Source organism: Buteo buteo, chromosome 27, assembly GCF_964188355.1.
Source record: "Buteo buteo chromosome 27, bButBut1.hap1.1, whole genome shotgun sequence".
In the NCBI taxonomy this organism is placed as follows: Eukaryota; Metazoa; Chordata; class Aves; order Accipitriformes; family Accipitridae; genus Buteo; species Buteo buteo.
In genome coordinates this window covers 6,908,770-6,936,249 of record NC_134197.1, presented here as the reverse complement: position 1 = coordinate 6,936,249, position 27,480 = coordinate 6,908,770, and the positions used below count along the sequence as shown (strand labels likewise).

Sequence of the window (27,480 nt, the reverse complement as noted above, 5' to 3'; positions counted from 1 at the left end):
TTCTAAGCATGTGTACAACTGGATAATAGAGAACCACAGATGTGTTTGTGTGGGGTGTACACACCACTGAACTCATCAGGGAAAAATGTGTATCTTTTAGCCCTCCTAAATGAAAAACCTTTAACATATTCTTAAAATAACATTGTACTTGATAAAAGCATTGTATCCCAGAAAATTATTAGACTTTAACAATATCTTCAATAGTTTTTTTGAGGAAAATGACTGGTATATTAGTTAATCTTTGTACAAATCTCTGCCTTAAAAGTCTTCATGAAGAAATGAGTAATTATTTCTGCTAACCTGATGCATCTTTTTTTGAGGTGGCAGTATTCTGAGTACTCGCTGTTCTGAAACCTATGAGACTAAAACAGCATTAATTAGCCTCTTTGGAATTCCTCTGTGGTACTTCTCTCAGTCTCCCAGAGTGGTGATTCAGGTAATTAAAGGCAGAGTAAACAAATTCAGCAATGTTATTTTGTGTTGAGTGATTTGGATTGGGTTTTTTGGATGCTGGATGTTTCGGTCTGTAATATATTGGGGGTGTGGGTACTTTGAACTATGTTCCCAAGAGTGGGATTCTTCTGGTAGTTCCTGGGCACTGCTTAAGTCCTACTCTAGCAAAATCAAGAGCCTTATAGGAGGCTTGGGCAGTGTATTGGCCTTCTGTAAAGTGGGAGCACTGGGAGGGTTCCTGTTGAGAAGTAATCTCAAGATGGGTTTTCAAAACACTGCTGGTAGTTCAGGTGGATATGCTGTCTTCCTGAAGAGTTCTACCAAATAGATTATATTCTGCTGCTTACTGTCTAAGGCTGTCCCTGTAATAATTCAGAATTCATTACAACTTCATTACAAAATGCTTGTGGCTGTTTTTTTGTTGTTGTCATGTCCCATCCTGTTCTTTCCCCTTTCTCCTGTCTAGCCGGACATGTATCCAGGAAACTGCTGGGCTTTCAAAGGATCGCAGGGGTATCTTGTAGTTAGACTTTCAATGAAGATCTATCCAACTGCCTTTACAGTGGAACACATACCAAAAACACTTTCACCGACAGGAAATATCACCAGTGCTCCTAGGAACTTCTCAGTATATGTAAGTTTGTCTCTGAAATTAAGTTGATGTTTGTATGCATAAAGAATATTTGTGTTACATATCTTGGAAAATAATGACTTAAGGAAGGACAGCTAAGAGAAACTGTTTCTGTCATTGCTCTTAAAATTGCTTATATTTTTTACGAGCTTTGAGATTAAGAATAAGAAGTGTTACAACTAATTTGGGCGGAGTTTCTTTTCTTTTGCTTTATATAATAGTAAACATTTTTGAAGGGAGATGATGGTTTTTAGGTTGGTTTAGTTCTTTCATACACTTTAATTGTTCCATCCTTCCTCCACTCCTTCCCTTCCCCCCCCCCCCCCCCCCCAAATTTTGGTTCTTCATGTTATCTATGATGTGTGTTAAATCTGTTTTAAAATTGATTTTAACTAGCAGCACAGTTGCATAGGTGTGACTGCAGAACAGAAAACCACAGGCTACATCAGAGTATAGTTGTGATACCCGAGAACTTTGTCTAGTTCTTCTAAACGCTTAAGCAATCATCCGCAAGCGTCTTGAATCTTGACTTCCGTCTTGTTTATAACCTTGATGTTTTCTCATTCTTCATTGTCCTGACCAGTTTATATGGTACACTGTGATAGTGGTTTTGCCATGGAAATTAAGGGGTTTGACCATGAAAACATATAAACATAGCACAAGTATTTGCAGTGCAGGAAACTCAAATACAGACCTGTGCTGGAACAAGCATTAAGTTACATGGGAAATGTTCTGATCCTGGTTTGATAGACTTCTGAATGCTGTCGATACTCAGTTATGCAGACATGCTTCTGGTTTTGGTTTGACTTCAAATTTGACAGAAGCAAAAATCTTTATCCTGTTGTTATAGGGTCTAGATGATGAATATCAAGAAGAAGGCAAGCTTCTAGGACAGTACGTCTATGACCAAGGAGGAGAACCACTGCAGATGTTTCCAGTGATGGTAAGTCTTGATGGTAAGATTTAAAGCGTCAGGAGAAAGATACTCATGTTTTCTATGGTAGCGCACAATGAGCAGTGAAGGACAAAGATCTTAGTTTCTACAGTGCCCAACAGAGAATAAGGTAGAAAGTATCTACCCATCTGCCTCAAAACCTATGGTCTAAATAAGTAAGAGGAAAGGTTTGTGCCATCTGGACACAAACGGTGTGAAGATGCTAAATTATATATAAAGAGTCTGCTTCATGCTTCTTCTGACTCCCTTCACAAATAATCAGTTGTAAGGCAAGGAAGGTTCTGTTCAAAGTGGAAGAAACTTCCCAAGGCATGACAGTTACTAATAAAAGTTGGTAGTTGCAGGAATCTAAGAAAGCAACTTCAGTTGCACCTGTTCCTACTAGAAACCTAACTCTGGTTTGTGTGTTTGCCTTTTCCTTCTCTAGGAGAAAAGTGAAAACGCATTCCAAATAGTAGAATTGAGAGTTTTTTCTAACTGGGGACATGCAGAATATACATGCCTTTATCGGTTCAGAGTGCATGGGAAACCTGCCAAATAATCTCCCACACTACAGCTTCAGTTGTTTTTGTTGTTGTACATTTTGTTCTTCAATTTGTATATACCGGAAAGCCTAGAACACTGGATTCTTTAAAGGACGAGGATACAAGATATGTACTGCAGAGCTATTGATCCTCTGATAAAGGCAGAAGACTGTCAGCAGAACTGTATAAAAAATAATTTTTATTTGCTCTAATGCGCAGCTTGTAATTGCCAGTTAGCTTTATATTTTTGTGTCCATGCTGAGAGAAATAATGCATGCAAACTACTCTGGTTCATAAAGCCCAGTTGGCAAACAGGTGACACCTATTTTATTACAAATGAATGTATAGGTTTTTTAAAAGAATAAACCACACTTTCTGCAACTAGGAATCTGGTTTTTTTAAATCCAGGACTTAACTGCATACTTCTGTTAGTTTGGCACCATAAGCCAAAAACTGTGGTACATTTTAAAGACTGACTATGGCAAAAGGTGTCCTTCAGTTGACCCTTGGGTTTGACCTTTTTGGTGGATCCAAAAGGGTGGCTTTGATACATGTTGAATATAATAACTATTACTGTCAGGGAAAGTTAACACAACCAAAACTAGTTTAAACACCAGCGACTGAGAATGCTTTATTGTGATTTGTGGCCATGAATTGCTCTAAAAGTCAGGGATAACTTTAACTGCAGTTATTTTAAGGGTTTTTACCATAGCAACTTGGCCAGTTTGTTCTTTAGTGTTAATTCCAACTTGACCTTGATGTACTGACTAACTGGATTGGAGCTGATAAGCCTGCTAAATTGCTTGGTAAACATTAGCATACAGCAATTAAACTATCTTAATTTGTCAAAAGTGATCTCTTTGGGAGGAGAATTCCTTAGGCTGGTTCATTGTTATATTTGGTAAATGTTGTACTGTGAGAATGCAGTATATGGAATAAACCTTGCTACTTCACATTTACAAGATGGACTTCTGCTCAGTACTGCTGTATTGAAATATACCAACATTCTTTAGATCATCCCCAGAAACCTTAGTTGGGTGTGAGAAGATTAGGGTGATGTCTTGCTCTCGGAAGCAACATTTCCATGCAGAATGAGATGAAACTGCTTATTGGCCCCCTTAGGACTGCTACTTTGAAGATCTTTTTCAGAAAAGATTCCTGAAATGTACTTGTATGCAGAATTTTTTATCTTGCTGTTATAATGCATTTTATAGTTACACATGAACTGTTAACACATGGAACTGCTGACTGGTTTTCTGAATAGAGTTACGTATGTTGCACAACAGTCCTCGAATGTTTTTAAAAAAAAAAAGTCTCCATGTGAAGAACTTTTTTTCACTTCAGCTAGAGACAGAACCTATGGCCTACGCAGAGGAGCTCGATTACACATGTACAGCTGTTTTCATATTATAGGTTACATATTTAAAATTAGAATTATCCTGTGTAAATTGAAATTAGGTAGCTGGGGTGGGAATATTTTGAATAACACTAACTTATTTTTAAAAAAAGCAAGATAGGACTTTGTGCAATGTATTTTTGTAAATGCTTTTCAAGATGTCTGTTATTCTTTGCTGCCTCCAAACTGACAAGATGCTATTGAGATGTTTAAATAAAGAGTTTTAATTTTTAAAAGTGCATGTAATATTTGAAACAAGAAATAAAGCTTCTTTTCTGTATTTTTGATCACCTGCTTGAATAACTGAGGACAGGAGGGACTCTTAACACTACAACTGTCATCGTGCTTTCCCCCCATGGCTCGTTTCCAAATACACTCAACCTCTTTCTGCCCCTGCCCCGATTCCCTCCAGACGCGGTCCTCCCTGGTAAGCGTGCGGGGGCTGAGGGCTGTTCCCGAACTCTGAAGCGCAGCTCCAGGAGCAGTCCCTGTTCGGCAGTCACACACCCCCGCCCCGCTTTTCCTTCGGAATTTCTGTGCAGCCCTGTCTTGTGCTGTTCAGTGCACCTTGAAACTTTTGAAGAAGAAAAAAAACAAAACAAAAACAACTACGTGTCAGTAGTTGCTGGACGATTTTCTGCTGCGTGCAATACCCTTTGGAAGTGTTGGGGGGTTGGCCTTTGTTTTTTTTAAACCCCTTCCTCAGCCTTGCCCGTGTCCCTACACTCCTCGGTGTTACTATCCGCGATCCGCACACCCTTCCCGCTTTTTTTTTTAATATTCTACTTTTTCCCCGGGCTCGCTCGATACCGAAACCAATCTCTGACACAGCCCAAAGACCGTTGGGCGTTTCTTTAACTCCGTTTTTAGCCGGTGGACGGGCTCACCTCCCCCCGCCCCGTTCGTGGAGCTTGCTGATGAACACGACCGCGCCCCGCCCAGGGCGCAGGCGAGGCTCCGCCCCCGCCAGGCCCCGCCCTACTGCGGGCTCCGCCCCCCGGGGGCCCCGCCTGACGCAGCCGCGCCTCCTGACCCTCACCGGCCGCCGTCAGAGCGGGCGGAAGCCGGGCAGCGAGGCGTGCCGCCGCTCCGGGGCTGCGTGCGGCTGCGCCCGCCCTCCCCCTCCGCCCTCCCCCCCCGCCCCCCCTCTCCGCCCTCCCTTCCCCCTCCCCCTCCTCCGCGTTGATGGCGGCGGCGATTATGGCGGCGGAGCAGGAAGCCGCGAAAGGCGGCGGCAGGAACCGCGGCGGCGTGCAGCGCGTGGAGGGCAAGCTGCGCGCCAGCGTCGAGAAGGGCGATTACTACGAGGCGCACCAGATGTACCGGACGCTTTTCTTCAGGTAGGGCCCGGCCCGGTCCGGCCCGCCGCCCTGCCCCTCCCCCGCCCGGCCTTCCAGAGCCTTCCCACGCACTCTACCCTGCTGCCGCCCGCCGCGCCGACGCCCGCTCCCCATTGGCCGCCGCTTCTGCCCATCTCCGCCTCCTGGTCCCTCATTGGGCCTTGAGGAGGGGGGGGTGGGTACGTGCTTGTGGAGGGTAGGGTGAGCGGCGGGGGCCCGGGGGCAGCGGGCGCCCCGCGGGGCTGCTCCGGCCCGGCCCGGCCCGGCCTGGCGGCCTCCCCCTTCTCTCAGGCCCGGCCGCCGCTGTAGGGGCGCGGGGGCTTGGGACCGGCGCGGGGAGCCGCTTAGCTGGCCGGGGTTTGAAGGTTGAACACCGACCGCGGCCCGACCTCGACCCGACTTGGCTGAGGGAGGCGGCGGCGGCGGCGGTAGCTGGGCACGGCGGGGGCTCCCTGCCGCCGCCTCCCGGGAGCACACCGTCCCCTTGACGTGCAGGGGGCGTGTTGCGTCATGCTCGGCAGAGGTCACGGGCAGAGCTGAATTTCCCTCCCCGTCCCCAAAAGTGTCCTGGTGGCCCCACGTCCCGAAGAAGCCGAGTAAGGGCCTCCCCTGGCCTCCCGGGGGGCTCGGGGCTGGCCTCTCGGCCTGTCCCAGGCCCCAGGGCCGTCCCTGAGCTCCTCAAGTAGGCGCCTTCTCAGCAGCCTCTGCTTTGCCAGCTTATTTTAAAGGCCGGCCTGCCTGCGAAGCACATTGTTTAAGGTTTTGGCTTGATCGCTCAGCCGAGGAGCAGGGCTACTTTGTTGCACGGCAGTCACCCTCCGGTACCACTTTTAGCAAGGGGGGCAGCTCTTGGAATGGCAAGGATCACCAGAGGAGAGTTGTTCAAATAGGTTGTAGTTGGTGTAATGTTTGTGTATGTGACAATGGCTAAGTAGAGCAGGCCTGGACGTTTTTTCAGAAATATTACTACTACTGCCTGTTCTAAGAAACTTATTTTTATTGCAAACCTTTTTTAGTTTTTTTTTATTTTATTTTTCACATCCACCATAACTTGTAGCGGTCACCCTTTCTCTCGTCAAAATTTAAAACGTGGACCCTTGCTTTCGGGGGCGCAGAATAAAGTGTTTCTTCCAGGGGCTTCCTTGGTGGGTCCCAGCTTTGTTTGTTTGTGGCTCTCCTGCAAGAGGACAGGTGGGGAAACTGCCGTCTGGGTCTTGGTAGCTCACTTGTGTGTCAGCTGTCCTCAGAGCTCCTCTGAGTTGGAATGGGAACAGGCCTGTGCGTATCCTTGGAAAAATAGCAGCCAGGTATGTGGGGAAGAGAGTCCTTGTGCACCGTCTGCTTCTGCTACCAGTGTACACTAGATAGCCTGCCCTATCAAGCACCATTAAATTAAAGCAGTTGTCTTTTGCTGTAGCCTTCTGATGGGATCAGCAAGGGCACCATCTAGGCCTTAAGACTTAAATTGTATTTGAGAATAAATCTAAATTTAAGACAAAGTATGGCCTATTTTGTTGTAAGGATTATGTGATGTGATGGCTGCAGTGGCGGAAGATGACTTGGCTCAGCAGGTCGCTTCTCATCCAGTCTTCTGAATGTATTAAAACTCATACTTTGCTTAAGCTTCCCTGAATTAATTTGGAATCGAAGATCCTGCCTCTTCCGTTTTAAATTCAAGAGAAAGAAGGTGCTCTGTTAAATAAAAAGGCAACATTTGCATAGCTGGGAAGAGCGTTTCCTTCTAGGCAAAAAGATGTAATGAGACTGTGAAACTTGTTTGGAAAGTCACTGAGGCCAAAAAAGAGTCCTGGATAGTCTTGTCTGTCCTCTGTAAATGTATGTTAATGTCAACAGTTTTCCAGAGACATAATAACACAGAGTGAGGTGATCTCAGCTGTGGAATTGTAATTGGGATAGCCAGTGTTAATGTGTTTTAAACAACACTGGCCTCTAAAACATTTGTTCTGTCACGAGTTGCACGTTAAACCTGAAATCCTGACTCAGAGTTTCAGAAGTCATAAACTGAGATGTGTTTGAGGGTGGAGGAGGGGAAGAAGTGGAGGAGGAAAGATTACCATAAGCCTGCCTCCTGCAGACTTCTTATCCCTGCCTGTGATCCATGGAGCAGGTGGAAAACTGCTCTTCCTGCCTGACCCCAAGCAGCGAGTCCTGTGTTCCTCCGACCAGGAGTACCTCGACCACTGTTGTTACTGTACGGGCTGGCTGGGTTGAACTCTTCTCTGTCTATGATTCGGTGATTGAGTCAAACTTCCAAGTTCAACATCCCCGTTGTTGTTACAGTGGTGTCTGTTTTCCTGCTGCTTGTAGGTACTTTTTCTGGTATGAATGGTCTGTTCCAGGATTTCAGTTATGAAAATGTTTCTCTCTTGTTCTAAATGCTGTTTAGATCAGTGTAGTGAGTATTTATTTTTCTTAGAAGTTCTTTTTAAATAAAAGTTTTTTTTTTTAAAAAAAAAAAACCAACCACAACTCTTTTAAATCTATTTTGTATTTTAAACCTGTTTTCAGTATCTTTTAGTGTCTGCTGTAGTAATTCCCAGATTAGGAGCTCCCAAATAGCCTTGGGAATCTACTGGAAGCAGAATTTGTGGAAGTGGGTCTACACTGAGATTGGGAGGCAAACGCCTAGAAAGAAGCAAACCTGGATGTGACACCAACTATAAAAATGTTGGAGCTGCCCATCTGTTTGACTAACATGCAGAGCATTTACAGTGGTGATTGCAGATCTGAATTGTTGAGGATACTTACTGCAAAAAAACACCATCATGCCATCCATTATTACAGTTCCGTGAACTGTTACATATAAAAGACCTTGGGGTTTTTGGAGGACTGTCTCCTCCCTTGCTTGTTGTCTGATCTGATTTTACCAGTAGGACTTGTCCCTGGAACTGTCACGTGTGACGGGAATCTCGCTGCAGCACAAGAGCACGGTATCCACCGTTTGCTCGTTTTCCCTCTGGTTAGTGTGACCCTCTCCATGCCCGCACTGTCCCACCGCTCCCCTGACTGCCTCACTTCGCTCCCAGAACTACCGACCCCTCTCTGTCACCCCGCGGGGATGCTCGTGCATTGGATCTGCTGTACGGGGAGGCCTGGCCGCTGCAGGAGCAGAGGCTGCTCTGGCTGCTGAGAACCGAGAGGGGTGAAGCAGGGGCACAGCATGACCAGGTGTCGTAGAGGACAAAATGCATATTGCAGATACTAAAGCAGCGTGGTAGAACTGACATCTTATCTTTTTGATATGAGCAAACTGGCTGTTGTTATTAACTACTCAGAAAACAGACTTTCGGAGAAGCAGTAAAGAGAAATGGAAATTGGAAACTGTATCTGCTGCCACACTTTAACTGCTTTTATAGGAAATGCTGCGTTTATAATCTAGAGAGGTGACTGTCCAAGACCTTTAGTTACCGATAGTGACGATGTGCAGGAGGCTGCAATCACAGCACCATGGTAAGAGGCTCCTGCTCTTGAGGTAAACATTAGGCACAAATTCTTTTATTCTTCATTTCTTGGTTAACTCTTAAGTGAGTGTGCTGGTTTTGACTGGAATAGAATCAATTTTCCTCACAGTAGCTAGCATGAGGCTATGTTTAGGATTTGTGCTGAAAACAGTGTTGATTGATAACACAGGGATGTTTTCGTTATTGCTGAGCAGTGCTCACGCAGAGCCAAGGCCTTTTCTGCTTCTCACCCCACCCCACCAGCGAGTTGGCTGGGGGGGGGCACAAGGAGTTGGAGGGGACACAGCTGGGACAGCTGACCCCAACTGGCCAAAGGGATATTCCAAACCATATGATGTCATGCTCAGCATATAGAAGAAGGAAAGGGGGGACGTTCAGAGCCATGGTGTTTGTCTTCCCAAGTCCCCATTAAGCGTGATGGAGCCCTGCTTTCCTGGAGATGGCTGAACCCCTGCCTGCAGATGGGAAGTAGGGATTGAATTCCTTGTTTTGCTTTGCTTGCATGCACAGCTTTTGCTTTACCTATTAAACTGTCTTTATCTCAGCCCACGAGTTTTCTGACTTTTACCCTTCTGATTCTCTCCCCCATCCCACTGGGGAGGAGTGAGCCAGCGGCTGTGTGGTATTTTGTTGCCGGCTGGGGTTAAACCATGACAGTGAGGAAGGTGGAAGCTGCAGCAGGTGTGTTTTGAAGCACTGTATTGAGAGACCAGACTTGTTTCTTTTAGGAATTGGTGACTCTGTAAAGTGTTACATGGTATATCTTGCTGGCTGTTCTTTTCTTACCCATCAGAGACAAGCAGAGGACTAGTATGTGGCTGATGTCTCCTGGCAGACAGCAGTAGTGGTCAGAGAGACTTAAACCGGTGGAAAGGAGACATCGGTGAGGAGAGGGCTGGGGTCGGTTGGGCAGCGCTGGGTGTGCGAGCTGTCCAGGGTGCGTTCTGAAAACTGTTTCACTGTGATGGCTTTGGTTTTGGTAAAGGCTCTAATGTGACAGTCTGAGCAGCGTAGTTCAGTGCATTGGCATCTTTTGCACAGGTGAACTCCTGGGATCATTTCCTTTTCTTTGTTCCAGCCCAAATCAGGTTTGAAGCTCTCAGTTTTCATTCTTATACTCTCAAGTCTGGAGCAGAAAAAAAATTGTAACTTGCAGTAAAAGTTGCATCATTATTGAAACTAACCTAGTTTAAAAATAAATCCCTTATTGACTTTATTTTAAATTTTAGTGATCTTTAATCCTTTAAGCGTGAGTAACTTTAAGCATACACAAATTATTTAGTGGTAATTTTTATCAAGGCTTTGCTGTTGTTTTCAGGTATATGTCACAAGGAAAACATGCAGAAGCAAGAGAACTAATGTATTCAGGGGCTTTGCTGTTCTTCAGTCATAACCAGGTAAGTCAGTCATAGCCAGGTAAGTCACTGGTTGGGTGTGTGGGTTGAGGAGGGGTCATTATTCCATGTTTTTGAGGGGTGAATGGTGAATTCTCAATGATAAATGTTTGGGGTAATTGCTTTGTAATCTTCTGTTTTATCTCTTTATTGAGCCTTTCTCCACAAAGAAGGATTATGCCAAACTGGAACATAGAGCAGAAGTGTTTGTGAGCATCCAAACAATAATTGTACCACATTTGTTTTGCTTTCCTGGAGGCTTCTCTTTTGATGCCGTCAAATTAGTATAATCTTTTTATAAGGGGAGGTTAAGACTTGATACTGTGCCTTAGCTGTAGATGTTGATACAAGTATTAAATCTGCCTCCTAACAAAATTCTGGTTGATGTTTTCTTTTATGTACTGATATGTTCATCACTACCAGTATGTGTCTGTTTTGTAGCAAAACAGTGCTGCTGATCTGTCCATGCTGGTTTTGGAGTCTTTGGAGAAATCGGATGCAAAAGTAGCAGATGACCTTTTAGGTGAGGTGACCTTTGCGCTCAGTTTGATGGTGTTTAGATGTGCTTTCACTTCACAGTGACTGTTGTTAACAGACTTGAAACTTGAAATCCTTTTTGTATGCCCTCTCACATGGCTAAGGGTTACCTTCATCATAGAAATGGACTGGGGAAAAACTTTATTAGAGAATAATGGATTCCTGATAACTTTGTGGGCATGCTTAGTACAAATACTGCAGTCTTGTGGCATTGTCCTTTCCTCGATGCAGCAGTAACGTATTGTCTGCACAGTCACTGATGTCCCCAGGGCTTTGGTGGGTGGTGGTTTCCCACCCTAGCAGTGTGGTAGTGTGCACATTATTTGTGATTCAGCTGTTCACAAGGAAATTTTTCTTGTTTGACTGTGAGATTTGGTAAGCAGGCAATTCAGGGAGACCTTCTTAAGAGCTGCCTGGCCAGACTACTGCTGCAGCATGGGTGAACTGCTCCTATTAACAACCTGTGGATGGAGACAGACAGACAGAGGCCGTTCTTTGTTTACTTAGATCGGCTCTTAACATTTTGTATCCCATCTATGACTTATGGTGGTGCTTTTCCAAGCTACAGCCCTCTGTCCCTCACAGCTTCCCTGTGAATGGCAAGCAGTCCCATAACCTGCAGTCTTTCCTCCTCCCTGGAACTTGTTGTGGTTTAACCACTGAAACCAGGACAGAACTGCATGGTCCTCTGGGATATCCTGTCCCAAACAATGAGACAGGGAAGCTGTCACCAGCTGACTGCAAGGCACAGCTTTTGGCTGTGGAGGAGTCATATGAATATGGGTGGCTGATAGATGCAAGATTGACTTGATGTATGAGAAGTGGCTCAAGTTCAAAGTCACTCTTTTTTTAAGATGGCTTATGGAGGCCGTTAAGGGAGGTTAAAGACACAATAGCACTGTAACTTAAAGATGCACTAGAAGCAGCAGTTCATCCTATTTCTGTTAATGCTAAATATTTGTGAATCTTATTGCTTCTAGAAAACTTGGCTAAATTGTTTAGTTTAATGGATCCAAATTCTCCCGAAAGAGTGGCTTTCGTATCCAGAGCACTAAAATGGTCTAGCGGGGGATCAGGAAAACTTGGACATCCAAAACTACACCAGTTACTAGCAATTACCCTGTGGAAAGGTAAGAAAAATTAACTGGCTTTTCTGTGCTTTGTTTTGAAAATGTTGAAAGTATGATATTGTTCGGAAATAATCTGAAGAAGCTGAGATGGAAATGATTGATTGAGTTCTGCTATTACCTGATTTTTGCAATAACTTCAGCTTAATGTTACTAACAAAAAAACCCTGGGGCTGTAACTCTATATTAGTGCAAAACCCAAAACACAACTGCTGCTCTCTGTAAAAGGAAGGTTGATCCTTTAGACACTGAGATAGTTTGATGGAGTCATTAGAAGGAAAATTGCTGTCAAGCAAAGCTGTTCTGTTTTGGGTGGGTTTTTTTTTTTAAATCCTGTATAAACATGACAAAGATTGAAATACACCACCTAGCATCCAAAACAGTCTTTGGATCTGTAATTAGGTACTTTTTGAGATGTTGACCAGCAGGCTTATTCCAGAATGAATGTTGTTGCCTTTGATTTATGTGGGATTTTATCACTTGTGATGGGATGTAAGATAAACCAAAAATGCATTAAATAATAATTTTAATTGTGGATGATAGCTAGTTTTTAAAGTCTTATGTTTGAAACATAACAAAGGTGAGTGAGAACAGTTGAATAAATGCCATCTCTTCTGTGGTTTCTTGTGAGTTAATAGCTGTGCAAGATGATTGATTGTTTATTTTAAATTTTTCAGTAGCTGCAAAGTGATGATAGTGGTTTCATAGAACAATCCTGACCCAATGGTCAATATTCCAGCTCGTTGCCTTCCTGCGTGCCATGGGCAATCCCGTAGCTGTTCTCATGGGGCTTATATTAGCTTGATGGCTGCTGCCAGCCAGAAAGGGAGGATTTTCCTTAGAGCATCTAAGTTAGAAGCTGAGATACAATTAGGATAAGAAACGGTTGCATTCTGAAAGTAAAAAATCCCCATTTTGTAGTCATCTGCTCACTGTTCTTTTGAAGAGCAAAATGCATACGTTTTCTTAGTCTGTAGTTTTTGAGAGTTTCATCACAAAAGGCTCAGATTTTTAAAACAAAGCTTTTATATTCCAAAAATTATCAGCTATCCCGTTTTGATTTGTCACTGCAGTGATTTTGCATGATGCTTTTCTTCAAGTTAAGTTCTAACAAATCATTGCTATTTCTTACACCTTTTTTCCCGTATAATTGCTGTTCTATTCAGCATATGGAAGCAATTTTAATTTTGATAGCAAGAGTGGGCTAAGCTAAAAATAGGAAATGCCTTCTTTCTGTGCGCTTAGAAAGAAGGACGCTGAAGGTGTTGTTTGACTTCTTGCTGCACATAGTCTAATATGGAACTACTTAATTCTTCTCCCAAGCACTGATGATAGCACATGAAGTGTCAACACGCAGTTAGATAAAATGATATGACCGCAGTTCAAACTGTTTGTCCCAGTGGTAGCTGTATTTTGTGGTGGTATTGAATAAACTGTATTTAATAACAGTTGTTCAAATGTATTTAGGATAACATATTTATTATGTCCCTTTATAAATTGTTTGTAACTTACAAAGGAAAAAGCCCACTCTCTTTTTGCTAGTTGTCTTGTTTATATACCATGTGTGTGGCTCTTGTCCTTTTACCAGCTGTAGTGTACAAGCCTAACAGATTTGTTTTTACGTTCAGGTATGATGAACTGATTTCTTAAAAGCCATTTTCTTTTTCCTTTTATAGAGCAAAACTATAGTGAATCTCGGTATCACTTCTTGCACTCCACAGATGGCGAAGGATGTGCAAATATGCTAGTAGAATACTCCTCGTCCAGGGGATATCGCAGTGAGGTGGACATGTTTGTAGCACAGGCAGTACTACAGTAGGTGTTAAACTTCTTTTTTTTTTTTTACTATTTTGCTGAGATGACACTGTGTTGGAGGCCAATCTAATTTAATCACGGTAACTGTGGGTTAACCATGCATGCGTTTCAAAAGAAACTGTGAAACTGGCCAGAACTTCTGAAACTCACTTTACATGGTAACAACAGGAGAAAACCATCTCAAAACTGGTGTTGAATTGGTCAGACTGGGGAGAGAAAAAAAAACCCTGCAGCATATTAAGGTCAAAACCTGAAACCGTGTTAATTGTCTGAAGAATTAATGTAATCTGTTTGACCCTGAAAGCACAATTCTTAGCTTTGTTAATACTGCTTTATGTCTGGTTAGGGCTTACCTTGATGTTTTAACTAAGACTGGACCTAAGTAGGCTCTATTTTTACCTTTAGTGTAGTACTCGCTCTCAGTCTCGTTGACCTAAGAGACAATTTGTCTTGGGTCACCCTGGTCTGTGAGCAGCAGTGCAATGGTTCTTGGTTTGACAGAGTTGCTGGTGGCTTTCATTTACTTTGGGCATTTATTTTGTAGGAGGTGGGAATGTAAGCTATTATGTGCCTTTGCAGAGCTCATGTACAATTAAGGCTGACAAAGCCAATTTTACTGTGTTTAATCAGCTGATGGCTTTCTTCAGTCAGAGAAAGCAGCTCATGGAGGAGTCTGAGGAGGAGGTGGAGACAGGACTGTGCAGCAGGGAGTCAGGGAGAGAGTAGGTGTTGGGGGAGAGGGAGGAGGTGAGAGCAAGTCTTTCTCTCTTTTGGCAGCGCTGAGCTGTCATATCAGATTTGTCCTGCTTTCCATAGCTGGTTGATATAGATTGCAGTGATTTTGAGCAGTAGAAGATCTTTTATGGAAATCCAGTATAGGCAGGACTCTTAAACAATTTTATGGGGCTTTTTTTCTGGAGGGGGTGGGGAATTCTGGGGAGAAGTTGCTAGGAAGGGGTTATTTTTTCAGTATTTATACAGCACTACTACTGCATCCCTTAATGGCCTATGTCTCAAATACTGTACTAAATCCTCTTATGTAGCAGTTTATACTCTCATGAAAATAATTGCAGTTCAGCAGTAAGGCAAAAGATCCCAATGCCCTTGCATATGTGAGGGTACAGAATTAGGGGCCAGCCTGTGACCAAGGATGAGACTGCTCGTGGCAGCCTTCCCAGTGCTTGCTGACAGCTTTTATCCCAGATAAACCCTCTTGTTAGGCCTATGGGACTTGCAGAGATTGCCAGTTAAATTAACTGGACCTGAACAAAGATTTGATCAGTTTGGGAAATTGATCTGTTAACTGGTGACAAATGGCTTGGGAGCTCGAAGTGCAGCTTTATTATGAGACTTTTAGACACGTGTGTCAAACTTATTAGTGATCCTGATGCCATGTTATTTTGAGGTACTGCTAATAGAATGACAGTCATCGGATGCTAGCAGATACATACTGAAGAGATGTGTTTGGGAGTGGATGGGACCAGGAGAGAGGTCTTTAATTAGGTTTTTACCTCAGCATAGTAAACTCTGGACCAGTAAATGCAATGTCATGTTTAATTTGAATTACGCGGTGGACAGTATTTCCACACTTTGATTTAATTGATGCCTTCTTTTAGTAACCGTCCTGTATACAATCTGCTTAGATCTTGGTTAAACTCATTCTATTAATACTTCCTGTCACTTCTCCCTCCCAACCTGCTTATTCCACAATGTAGTTTAGTAGCGACTTTCCCCTTCCTCTGTTGATAGCCAAACCATTGCCAAAGATGTACACCTCTACCAGCTAGAGGTTTTTGCCATCAGTTTAAGCCCGAGATGGTTTCTATGCACAAATGAAGTAGAGATTGTTGAGCAGTTGGCTTCCCTTTTTCTTTCTGCATGTAAAACTACTTCTCTGCCTTTTATTTTTAACTTGCCCTGTTCTGTTTCCTTTTTCAGATTTCTCTGCCTAAAAAATAAGACCAGCGCATCAGTTGTTTTTACAACATACACACAGAAACATCCTTCAATAGAAAAGGGTCCGCCTTTTGTTCAACCACTGCTAAACTTCATCTGGTTTCTGTTGCTGGCGGTTGATGGGTACAGTCTGATTTTTCTCATGTTGTTCTTGGTTTCCTTTTCAGTTGTTTCTGAGATTACATTTTTGGTTGTTTCCTTTCTAGAGGAAAACTAACAGTATTTACAGTATTGTGTGAACAGTATCAACCTTCACTGAAAAGAGATCCCATGTATAATGAGGTGAGTTACTTTTAGTTGTAAACAGGATTTAACCTACAGAATTAGTTAAATAATAGCTGATTGTCTCCTGTTTTGTGACATGTAGATACAAGTCAGCCATGTAGCTTGTGTGGCATGACCGCTGCCCATAGTATTTGCACCTGTAAACAAAGTAGCTGACACTGTTCTTCATCTTTTGTCATTTCAGTACCTAGACAGAATAGGACAGCTTTTCTTTGGTGTTCCGCCCAAGCAGACATCATCCTATGGAGGATTACTAGGTAAGGCTTATGCTGACTATTGTTTATAGGTACCACCAGTCTTTTCAGAGCAGTGGCTTATACAAAATGGCTGTGCTGGAAACAGATAATGTTCTAACAAATGTATGAGTTTTTTCATAGCCTGTGGAAACAGTCACTACTGTAGAGTACAAGATCAATTGGTTGCATGTGAAATTAATTCGCTGAAGCTAGTAGACTTTTCATCTTTGGGAAGGGGAGACTGTAAATTACTCTTATGGTTAATTTTTGACATTATGGTATGACTTCCAAACGTAAAGAAAAATCTTGTTTGTATTAAAGCTTAATTTCCTCAGACTTCAGTGGCTGATTTTCTTTAAGTCAAGTCTGGGACTTTGGTAGAGACCTAATCAGTCCTGATATAAAATGAATGTTCCTAGAGTAGAAGTTCTGAAATTAGTACTGCCCTTCTACAAAAAATGAAAGGGAATAGAGAAATTCAGCCCTCATTTCCTGGCTCTTGAATAAAACATGAGCAAATTGAACTGGATTACTTGTGTAAAATCGATTGTTTTTTCTTGAGAACTAAGCTTCTCTGTTTGTAAACTGAATTGAAGCTTTACCTGCAAAAGTGAATTCACCGATACCCAAAGTTTGATGAAAAACATGAGCATCTCATAGATCCCATATGTAAATAACAACTTTTCAGCAATTCAAGCATCTTTAAATTGAATAAAACAGGGAGAATGCATAAATGCCTCAAACAAGTTTGTTATAGCATGATGCAGACCATTGCTGGGTTTTGACAGTTTCATGGATGGAGGTATGTCTTTCCTCATTTGGTGGTTTGGTTTTTGTCTTTTGTCTCAAGCAGCAACTATAGTACCTAAGTATGTGACTTCACTAGGGTTTTTCCAGTGTAATCCTAGAGAAGGAACAGTATCAAAATACAGCTTCCCAATCAATAAATTCCTTAATGGAAACCAGTGTGGGAATACTAATGTTCTGCTAAGATTCTTCACTTTAAAAAAAAAAAATAAAAAATTTTTTTCATTATTGAAATCTGCACCCTAGCAGGATGGTAGGAGAATAGTTAGTTAAAGGTTTTGAGATGAGAATGTAAAACTAGCAATTTTGACTGTCCTGTATTTTATTCTAGGAAATCTCTTAAACAGTCTGATGGGAACTGGAGAAGATGATGACACAGAAGATGGTCAGGAAGATAGCAGTCCTATTGAGCTCGACTGAATGTTGTGGTCATTGGGTGCCGTGTAAATCTGATGATTCGATGACTCCAAAGACAGTTTTGGAATTTGAATCCTGCAGTTGTTTCTTGGTGCCTAAAAGGGCTCCTCCAGTCTTTTAGAAATGGTTGCTGAAATGTTTATAATGTTCGGTCTATATTATTTATGTAAAAAAAGAAAGAAACCAACAAAAAGTAGCCAAACGAACCAATCGGAGCAATTGTTAGCAGGTTTCCGATACAGGGGCTGGTGACTTTGATTAAAATATAGTCTTCTACGGTTTCTGATGCAGTATTCCCTTTTGCACAGTAATTCAATAAATCATAAATATGGGTCTTGTACTTCATGGCCTACCCAATACTGCCTTTGTTATGAGAAAGCCTCCTTGAACTCTACCACCTCCAAGGAAGATCTCAAAAGGCAGGGTGATCGATTGAATAATTTATTCGCAAGGCTGGTGCCAAAAGTACTGTGAGACGAGCCAAGCAGCATAATTTGAGATGCACATCTAAGAGACATTGATACCAAGAACTCGCTTCCACTGCCGTGAGTAACATGCAAACCATTCATACTGCCTTTCACACTACTTAAGGTCTGGCTCTGGTTGAGTCCATGCGTGTGTTTAGCCGATACTTCTGAAAAGCACAAGATTGCGTTGCTCTTGAGTAAAAGCCGCTCAGTGGAACATAGGTAATTGGCTGCCATGTGGATCTCTCTTGCCTAGGTATAAAAATTTGGCATCTAAAATACCTCCTCTGGCTTGTGGCTCTACTCCTTTGGAATAGGTTCTTTTTCAGTGCAAGTTCACAACCATACATAAAGGTGATGATGGCTTTATAGTGAATGAAATGGTTTGCTGCGAGCAATGTATGTGTTTGAACTGCAGCTGTACGTAAAGAAAAGGGATACTGCAGAACTTTTGGTTCTTTATGATATGATATATTTATTTTTCTTGGTGATTGATTCATTTAACACTTTCTGTAAAAAAAGAATAAATCGATAAATAATGGAGTAACTTCAACCCCAGTGGTAGGCATAGCCATTCTACTTCTCCTCCTCTTTCATCCAGCACAGCGGAGGTCAGTGGTACAGTGAACAGGTGAACTGGTGGAGAAACGCTTTATTTTTTCACGATGAAAATAAAAAGGCTTAGATTAATAAACAGCAATCATGCATGGGGGAGGGAGGGATTAATACAAATTTATTGACTGTATGAAAAGAAAAGGCATTGAAAAGAAGACTTTGTGTTAATTGTGAAGTCTCAAATAAACACTTTATACCAGGATATGTGGTATTGCTGCTTTCTAGTTTTATGAGCAGAGATCTTACTTTCCTTCCTATTTCTTTTTCCCCTCTGCATTTGACTGTGGATCATCTGGAGCTCAGTGCTGCAGCTTTTCCTCTGTGCAGTAAAGGCAGTTTTTAGTCACATATTGTAATGGCTGGAGCAGATGTGGATTGCTTTGATTTGCAGCAAGTTCAGGGAAGAACCCCCTACCTGGGATGATGCTGTAGACATTTAATAAATGCTTTGGGAGGCTGGCAGCGGTTAAAAGCCACGTCACTGCATGCCTTTGGCTGCCAGCGAATGTGCCTGTCTTGGGACAGCTTAAGGTGTCCAGCAGCAACGATCCCTCCTGTGTCCTGTGTATACAGCTCAAAGTGAGTTTGCGTGTTCACCTCGGCTCTGCCCGGTCCAGGCTGCTGAATATAGGTGTGTGTTTAAAATACATATTGAAATATATATACTACACACACACAAATAAACAGCCTTTTGTGTATGTAATCATTTATAATTAAATAATTGTATGGCATATCATTTGTAATATTGATTATATTATTCTTAATTATATATGCACACAAACAATCGTTATAGCTAGCTATAAAGACAAACAACCAGCCCAGCCTGGCCACTCCCTGCTTCTAACATGCCTTGGTTTTTCAGTGTGAATGAGTGACACTGTGTGTGTAAAATACATATTTATAAATACTTTAAATTAAACATCTATCTATAGTTATGCATACACATATGCATGTGGATATATGTACATTTATATGTAATATATTTATAATATATACTTTATGTAAAAAGCATGCACATGTGTATGTTTATAATAGATATGATTTTGCAATTATAAAAATTTATACATATACAGATATGTGCATGAACTACATTTACCTTATATGTGTAAATTAAATGTATATGGCTAATGATGGCTACATATATACATGCATGTGTTCATAGGAACACACACATAAAGTGTATTACATATTATGCTATAACAACTATACACAAATAGTTGTGTCTGAATAGTCAACAACTCCATAGAATTAATTTCTATATTCCTAGGAAATATATATCTTTTGTGTATGTGTGCATACACAAATATAAAATATGAGTATTATCTAAAATAACTATATACAACATACACTATATAATACACATATACACAAGTAAGTATAGAGTGTGTTATATAATAGACATAAATATGTGTGTGTAGTTTACATGAAATATATTCACCTGATCTCTACGTACACACACACACAGAGCTGCTCCCCCCGCCCCTGCCCTGAGCAGCCCCAGGGGGGGCAGATGGTTTTGTGGGTGTCCCACACCCCCAGGGCTCTACCAGCACCGTCACCTACTTCTTTTCATTTATTGTTTTTTTTTTTAACCCCGCTCCCTCCCCTGCCCCAGCACCACACAGCCACGAACGGCTCCGACATAATAATTTATTGGTTCGAATGACATTTAGTACCACAGTTGTCTTACCAGTGACAGAACGAATGCATACAGCCGATGAGATGCTCTCATTTACACACACCAACATAAGAAACGCGTCGGACAGGTCCGTGCCTGGGGCTGGTCCTTCAGCGGACACCGGAAATTTCATTTTTGGGTAAAAATCCAGCACGTGGTGTGCAAGTCCCAGCCTGCCTGCCCCGACCGCAGGAATTACAGTGCTCAACACAGCGCTGAAACGTCACTTCAAGCAGCTTGTTTTTTTCTTATGGCAGGGGGGATGGAAAAAATCAACAACAAAAAAAAAAAAAATCAAGAGAATTATTGGGAAAAAAAAAAAAAAAGTGCAACCACCAGTTTGGAGAAGCAATGTGCCTTCGGCTGGAGGGACGTGCCTGCCGGGGGTGCGCTGGGACAGGCTTTTAACGTCTCCCGTCAGAAAAACTGCACCTACAGCTCAACCCCCCCAGCCCACGCCGGGCTCCCAAAATGATGTGAATCCCCCAGAACCACGAAACGGGAATGACCCGGGGAGCAGCGCGTGGGCCCCGACCCCAACAGCTTTGCTTCCCCAGCATCGCCTCATGGCTCAGTGCCCCCCCAACCCGTGCCCTTCATTAAGCAGGTAACGAGGCTGACATTGCCCGTTCCCTTTATTTCTAAAACCCATTCCACCCTAGCCCGGGTACAGCATCACCACCGCTCCCCAGGTGAAGCAATTTACTTCTCATTTACCCCGATGCCATCCTGCCCCCAGGGACCAGCTCGTGGGGAAAAAGCCCCATCTCGACCCCGAGATGTGCCACCAAAAGTCTTCGCCGTCCCGCCGAAGCCGGGCGGGATGTCCCTTTCGGCGGGTGTGGGGTGACGAGGGGGGGTCGCGGGACCACCCGTCCTGTGGAGCGGCCGCAGAGCCGAATTTCGGGTTGGATCAGCATCTTCTCCGACGTTTCGCTGCCGCCCTTCTTGGTTTCCGACATGATCAAGTGAATGATGAGGGGAAAGGGAAGTATTATTATCATTATTACTGTTATTATTATTATTCATTATTTTTAACATTTCAAATAAAACCACGTTGTGTTGTAAACAGAAGCTCACTCCTCAGGTCTGCCCAGCCAGTCCCAGCTAAGGTTTATGTTTGAAATGGGCTTCCACTGAAAGAAAAAAACAGAGAAAAAGCTAAAACCAGGACAAGCACTGGCAGGTGGCGACAGCCCCGCGCGAGCCCCCCCTGCGGATGGTCCTCGTCCTGCCGATACCCCTGGGGTCCGATTATCCTTATAACTGGGTGACCCCTCGTCCTTAGAGCAGCGTGGACATCACGCCAGAGGTGAAGAAGAGGGAAGGATACGATCCTCCTCCTCCCAGCGCGAGTCCCTCTCTGCTCGGACAGACTTTGCGTCCTCCCCGCACGCGAGGGAGCGATGCCGCCGCATCCCCGATCCCTCTCCATCCCTTCCGTCCTCTCACGCACGGGAAATCGAGGGAGCGAGGCTGACCTCCAGCCCTCGCCAGCAAACACACCTGCGTATTCCTGAGGCAGCATTGGCCGGCTTATAACTTTCTGAAAAGTCGTAATCCACTCCAGCTGGTCGTCCTCCGTCTCGCAGGCGAAGAGGAATTTCCGATCCGGGGTGACGATGGTTATCCCGTGCTGCCAGTGGTTTCCCTGTGTGGATGGCGGGAGCCCTTCCAGGACCTTGTAGCTGTTTTCCTTGCTCCCAATAAAAACTTCCCCTCTAGCAAAGGCATCCTAGGAGACAGCGGAGTGGTCAGGCAGGGATTGCGAAGGGGAGCTCTGCGTCCCGGGCAGCCGGGACACGGCTCACCCTGCACCATATCCAGAAGCCCCATCAGCAAAGTGCAGCAGCCAAACACCAAAAGCACCAGCCACCCCACGAAGTCCCGCTCCAGCTCCTCCCAGGGACACCCACGATACAGGACCAACACCGGGGATCCAAAATCCAGATGCAGAAAAACCTGCAGCTGGTGCACAGGGTTTCCAAAGCGTTTTTGGTGAAGGCACAGGGCTGGACACCCGGCAGATCCACCTGGCAGTGATGGCTCAGTGCCCTCTTGGCTCTCCCACCAGCCTGAGCATCACTGCAGATGATTATTATTACTTATTATTATTACTACCACCACTATTACTATTACTATTATTGCAGATAATTCCCAACAGACAGCCCAGGCACCTTCATCTTACCAGGGGGTCTTTGAAATACATGAGCCGTCGGTCATCCATGGTGAACCATCGCTTCTTGAATCCCTCTGTTTGCTGAAGAGTCAAAAAATGCCAGATTACAGACCAAAGTGGCACAGGTCCTCTCTTACCAGGCACGACCCAGGAGTCTGAAGGCACTCGGAGGAGCCCAATGGGCTGGGGGAGTTGGGAACACCACCAGGGTCCGGGCCAGCAGGAGGGGAGACGGGGTGGCTGGTTTGTGAAATGGTTTTGGATTTTTTTTTTAATGTTTGCTCCCAGGTGAGGAAAGTGTAGTAACACACTCATGGCGTTAAGGTTTTGCCTCTCTGGCAAGGGTGGGTTTCTCCCACCAACGGACCCTTCTCAGTCTTGTACAGAGCAAGACTCACGTTTAGAGGGACTGCAGAAATGTTTTATATCCTACCTTTGGCCCCGTTTTCTCCATGTACCCTTCCTTCAGGTAGTTTCTAGAAAGCTTTGGCACCAGCTGGAGCAAACCAAGAGGAGAGAAAAAGAGAGCAGCGTCAGATGGAGGGCACTGGGGGGTCCCCGGGCGTGCGGGACAGGGCTGGGGGGGCACTGGAAGGAAAGCCCCCAGCCCCAAGCCCACCCGACGGCTCTGGCTGAGTGCTTCAGTCCCACTCCTCCAAAGCGCTCAGAAGAGGTGGGTGCAGAAACACGAAGCACCTTTGAGCATTTCACCGGCAAAGCCAGCAGCCTCCAGAAGAAGCCCCTGGGCCAAATCCCACTTCGCCGGTCAGCCCTGGCGACGCATCTCCTCCACCAGACACAGCAGGAGCTCCTCACGCAAGCCCTAAAGTATAATTTGCCTGTAAAACCCCATTAACACGTGCTGCCTGTACACTCCCCCTTCCCTGCAGATATTACTGACAACAGCTACCAGCGCCGGGGATATTTTTAACGCTGCTTAGCGAAGACAAGGCAGTAGCTGCGAGATCTTTGCAGATGCCTCTAAAAGCCTCTTGAAAGACGACAAGTCTCACCAAAACCAGAGCCGGCGAGCCTGGCCACGTGCCTCCCCACCCCTGCTCCTGCCTTTCATTTAAACAGGTTATCGACAGCTCCGCTTGCCAAACCGCACTCCCACGACGCCTAACCCTGCCCAACAGCAGCTCTGGTCGAGCAGGCGTGTACTTGTAGGGCAAAGACACCCCAAAATACAACGGTCCGAAGAATCACACGGCTGCTTCGCAGTGGCCGGGAGCATCTTCGTCTTGGATGCTTCATCGTGGGCAGCGAAGGGCTCTGAGTGTTTATAGCCCCGGTGTTTGCTCCTAGGATGGGGCTGAGGACTCTTTGCTAAGCAAAGAGCTCATCACCCTCGGCTCAGAGAGGTTCTTCCACCTCCCCAAAGCATCCTTCAGAGAGCCTCGCTCCCTGGGACCTGCAGAGGCAGCCTGGGCATCCTTAGAGTGGCGTGAGCAATTTATACCTCTACCGCATTTAACCTGGCTCCTGTTTAAATTGAATGCCTTTTCATCTCTCTGACGGGGTAAAGGAATCGTAAATTAGATGCTAATGATGGCAACACCCAGGATGGAGCTACCTGGTGTACACCACCCAGTCTCCACAGAGGTCTCCCCAAGCTCATCGCTATGAAGTGTTGTTCAGTATTTCAAGGTCGTAAATTAAACCTCGCTAAACATTACACTCCTCTGTTTCCTCCAAAGAATAATAGATGAGAAGAGGATGATAAGTAAAAATATAAATAGCTTATCTCCCACCAAAACTGCCAGCAGGTGAGCATATAAACACTCTCACCAGCTGCTGGACAAATGGCAACTCTGTTAAGGTCTGTGGGGGTTTTTTTTGGGCAATTTGATTCAGATATGTCAACCAACTTTAACAGAAGTAGAGGATATGGAGAGGGGTAGAAATGATTAAGGGAAGTATACGCTGTACGGTGACTCTACTATAGCCGGCTAACGAGGCTCTTCTTACGGTTTTTGCTATTTGCCCAGTTTAACTTCTTGTCAGAAAACTGAAGTCCCTCATGTTGGGGATCAGATACCAGCTACGGGACCGTCCTTTATTCTCCCCATGGATTAGGACAATGTCGGTGCATGGGTCTGACGGGAAAGGCTTTGGCTCCGGGGGTCCTCGGGGTGCACGGGCAGGCGGGGGACAGAGCCACCCTGCAGCTCAGAGCCGGCCCCGGACCACGGCTGGGCCCCTCCCAGGGAATTAGTAGAAGGCAGGTAATGCAATGGGATTTCAAAATCTACAAAGTCAGGGAGGTAACAGAGAGCAATCGACAACAACAACCGCCAGTGACGTTGCACACCGATTGCAGTGCAACCGCAACACAAGGCGCTTACTGTCAGCTCGCGTTAATATTGCCTCTAGGATTATATTAGCAAAAGGTAATGCAATCAGCAGTTCCAGCTCCCGGAAAATACAAGACAGAGATTCATAAGAGAGGCTGCATTGACCTGCACACAAGAACTCATCCCAGAGGCCTGGGTACAGCACTGACATTCTTTTGCCTTCATTTTTTCTACCTTGCAGCCTTTGTTTCAGCTTTTAATATATAGCAACCGTCTTTAAGAAAGACACTTACAGCTTCTGTACAGGTGACAGCACTGGAGTTACTCATACACGCGACTCACGTTTTGAGGGTGAACATGTGTGCACGCACACACACGCATTTTCCAAGGCTGGATGTTGGTAGCAGGTGCTGCACATGGGCTCGACATCCCACCACAATCATTTCAGCCCAGTAATTGCAAAACGCTCTGAAGGATGGCACACTACCCAAGCTTTCCAGCTTGTTAACAAGATGCTAAAAATGAGCAAGAGGGGGAAAGAAAACCACCAAAACAACTGCAGGAAAACTCACATCAACGTCGCTGGCTCCAGGGAATGCCACTTGTAAGTAATGAAAACGTGCTGCCCGGATGGCGTTGAACCAATCCACTATTTCCTAATAACGAGAAAGAAAAGCATAGTGAGTAACAGTCTGCACATAAAACAACATGATCCTGCTGCGTTTCATCTCTCCCATCACTTTGTCCCAAGTGACAGCGTGCAGTTTAGCAGCAGTCCTAGAAAAAATAAGATACAGACATAAAAGAAAGCAGCAAACGGGTGAAGGATGGGGAACATCCAGCTGCTGTCCCAGGCTGCAAGACGTGCACGGAGCTCTGCAGCCCTCAAGGGGCTTTCTGCAGAGAGAAGGATTTAAGCATGTCTCTGACCTGGCAAAACCAGCAACAAGTCAGCATTTGAGATATTGAGCCCAGCATTGAGCTTGACCCTATAAACACTGCTCGGCTCGTGCTGGCTGGGTACAAAAGCAGCCCGACGCCTCTGCAGCCTGCCCACCACCACCCCCTGCCCACCCCGTACCTCTGGCAGCCACAAGCTGACTGTGGGCAGGACATGCAAGGAACACCTGAATCCCACCCAAATTTTAGCAACATACGTCAGTGTTTTGCTAAAAGAGTGGCTAAATATCTCTTAAAGTTTGTACTCCGGTCTATCAGTCATATCTGCAAGTCCTCGAAGGATAAGCACAGGGATATTGAAGTTCCAGCTCAATTCCCAGAAGCTCTGGCACTTCTTCCTTTCCTTGGCAAAAATTTCTCTCCTTTTTTTTGTGGGGTTTGGGGTTTTTTTTCCCCTACAAAATAGTTGTTTTATAACTTCTTTGGTTTTAAACTCATTTATTCATTTGTCTCTGGTGAGACCCACAGAGCTTGTGTTGCGCTGGATGCCTTTTTGAAGGTTTCACTGAGAAATGCCACATTAAGTGATCCACACAGGGAGCTCTCAAATACTGCCTTGTGGTCTAAACGTATGGGCAAAGGAAAGGCATTTTGGAAGGGAGATGTAAGAGCTGCCTGCACCGGGATGCTGAGCTGCAGGGAGACGGATGCTGAACTATCCGGCTGTCGTTAACGCACGTGAAGCTTCACACGTCAGGGACAGGTTCAATGAGCCAGACACAATCCTAAAATAAACGCTGTCAACCCTTTTAGGTGAGGTTGCTGTAGAGTAGGAAAGACCATATCAAAGTAGAAGTCAGCTTTCAGTAAAATTTTAACTTTTTATGCTTTAAAAATGATTGGGGGGTGGAGGGGAAGGCTCTTATGTCTAATTTTGGAGATCTCAGTTTTAAGGGGTTGAATTGTGGGTACCTCAAAAATGGTCGAACGTGGTAAATAGCCACGCTCTAAAAGTTCAAACGCTTTGCTTTGGTTTTTTAATCTACTTCAAGTTAAAGGGAAAAAAAACCCACAAACCATAATAGGAGATATACAAATGATATTTTGGAAAACTCTGACCTACTTGTCTGAGGTTTTACTTACTTATCACTTGCTTTTCTACCCTAAGCAGCTAAGCAGACCCCAGATAGCAGCACAAAGAGGATCAGCGAGAGGAACTGGCTCCTGAAGTTAATGGTGACCAAACCAGACTGGAAGTAATGAACAATAAGCTGTAATGTTAAAATGTTATTTCATACAGTCACCAACTGGAGAGAGATATATATATATGGGTCTCCTTCATGATCGTGATGCGAGATAGGGTTTCACCCTGCAGAAAAGCAGAGGCTGAAATCCTCATTGACTCCCAGCAGTCAATTGCTTCTCAGAATATTGAGCATCCATCGCTGGAGGAAGGGGCACCACCGCCTTTCTTTATACAAACCTATATCTGCACATGCAAAGCCAGAAGGCTCAGTTGCTAAAAATTTTCTGTGGGTATAATTATGAACAATGCCACAGATAGAGTGAGGAGATGATATCTGATGTATTAAAACAACATCAAACCGCTCGGTGTTTTCAGATGGGAAGGTGCCACCTCAGTAGCTCATTAGCAGAGATTCCTTTCACTGATTTATGTCTCGGAGCAAGGAGAGAAAACGAACTACTGCCTGCACCTTTGCAAATGGCTTTTCCAGGCTTTCGGCTTCCTCCTGGTCTGCTTGCGGTGCCGCCGCAGACCCCTGCTCCGCCTGCCCCCTCGGTGTCCCACCAGTCTCCATCCTGCACCACAGCCACCCACATTGCCGGGGCAGCCTCAGACCGACAAGCCCAGACAAAAATGCAAATTCTTCTCCCCATACCTCCCGCTCATCCACGCCTGGAGCTCAAGCAACGAACTCTTCTGCCGATCGATCCCTCATACCACTTCTTCCCATCCTGAAAGCTGCC

At 44.5% G+C, this 27,480-nt stretch overlaps 3 protein-coding genes across 16 annotated transcripts in view; 2 read left to right on the top strand and 1 right to left on the bottom strand.

The window, feature by feature from the left end:
* The window catches only part of SUN1 (Sad1 and UNC84 domain containing 1), a 35,865-nt gene extending 31,626 nt beyond the window's left edge, over window positions 1-4,239 (top strand). For 11 of the 13 annotated variants that reach the window (XM_075058493.1, XM_075058491.1, XM_075058490.1 and 8 more), the window contains 4 exons: window positions 321-436; window positions 920-1,087; window positions 1,935-2,027; window positions 2,467-4,239. In XM_075058493.1, the coding sequence (XP_074914594.1) occupies window positions 321-436; window positions 920-1,087; window positions 1,935-2,027; window positions 2,467-2,580 (491 nt within the window). In that variant the 3' untranslated portion in view covers window positions 2,581-4,239. Of the gene's footprint in view, window positions 1-320; window positions 437-919; window positions 1,088-1,934; window positions 2,028-2,466 lie in introns of those variants that run through there. The other 2 variants (XR_012654546.1, XR_012654545.1) reach the window with 2 other exon arrangements.
* Window positions 4,240-5,106: 867 nt separating this feature from the next.
* On the top strand, window positions 5,107-18,639 carry GET4 (guided entry of tail-anchored proteins factor 4). 2 transcript variants are annotated; one of them, XM_075058264.1, is made up of 9 exons: window positions 5,107-5,299; window positions 10,100-10,178; window positions 10,617-10,698; window positions 11,693-11,842; window positions 13,561-13,654; window positions 15,593-15,733; window positions 15,817-15,892; window positions 16,080-16,152; window positions 17,270-18,639. In XM_075058264.1, exons 1-9 carry the CDS (start codon window positions 5,145-5,147, stop codon window positions 17,356-17,358), a joined length of 939 nt encoding a protein of 312 aa, XP_074914365.1. In that variant the 5' UTR covers window positions 5,107-5,144; the 3' UTR covers window positions 17,359-18,639. The 2 variants fall into 2 exon arrangements, with proteins under 2 accessions (XP_074914365.1, XP_074914364.1); XM_075058263.1 differs by having other exon boundaries at window positions 5,111-5,299; window positions 13,516-13,654.
* A 1,440-nt stretch (window positions 18,640-20,079) lies between these two features.
* The window catches only part of ADAP1 (ArfGAP with dual PH domains 1), a 62,036-nt gene continuing 54,635 nt past the window's right edge, over window positions 20,080-27,480 (bottom strand). Inside the window, exons 7-11 of the mRNA XM_075058317.1 lie at window positions 25,164-25,247; window positions 22,728-22,790; window positions 22,304-22,375; window positions 21,622-21,850; window positions 20,080-21,251 (exon numbers count right to left, since the gene is read on the bottom strand). Coding sequence (XP_074914418.1) covers window positions 21,223-21,251; window positions 21,622-21,850; window positions 22,304-22,375; window positions 22,728-22,790; window positions 25,164-25,247 — 477 coding nt within the window. The 3' untranslated portion in view covers window positions 20,080-21,222. The remainder of the gene's footprint in view (window positions 21,252-21,621; window positions 21,851-22,303; window positions 22,376-22,727; window positions 22,791-25,163; window positions 25,248-27,480) is intronic.

Coding starts and splice junctions, on each gene's coding strand:
- GET4 (XM_075058263.1), top strand. CDS start 5,145: ATGGCGGCGGCGATTATGGCGGCGGAGCAGGAAGCCGCGAAAGGCGGC. Junction 15,734..15,816: donor CTGTTGCTGGCGGTTGATGG/GTACAGTCTGAT, acceptor TTTCCTTTCTAG/AGGAAAACTAACAGTATTTA. Junction 15,893..16,079: donor GAGATCCCATGTATAATGAG/GTGAGTTACTTT, acceptor TTGTCATTTCAG/TACCTAGACAGAATAGGACA.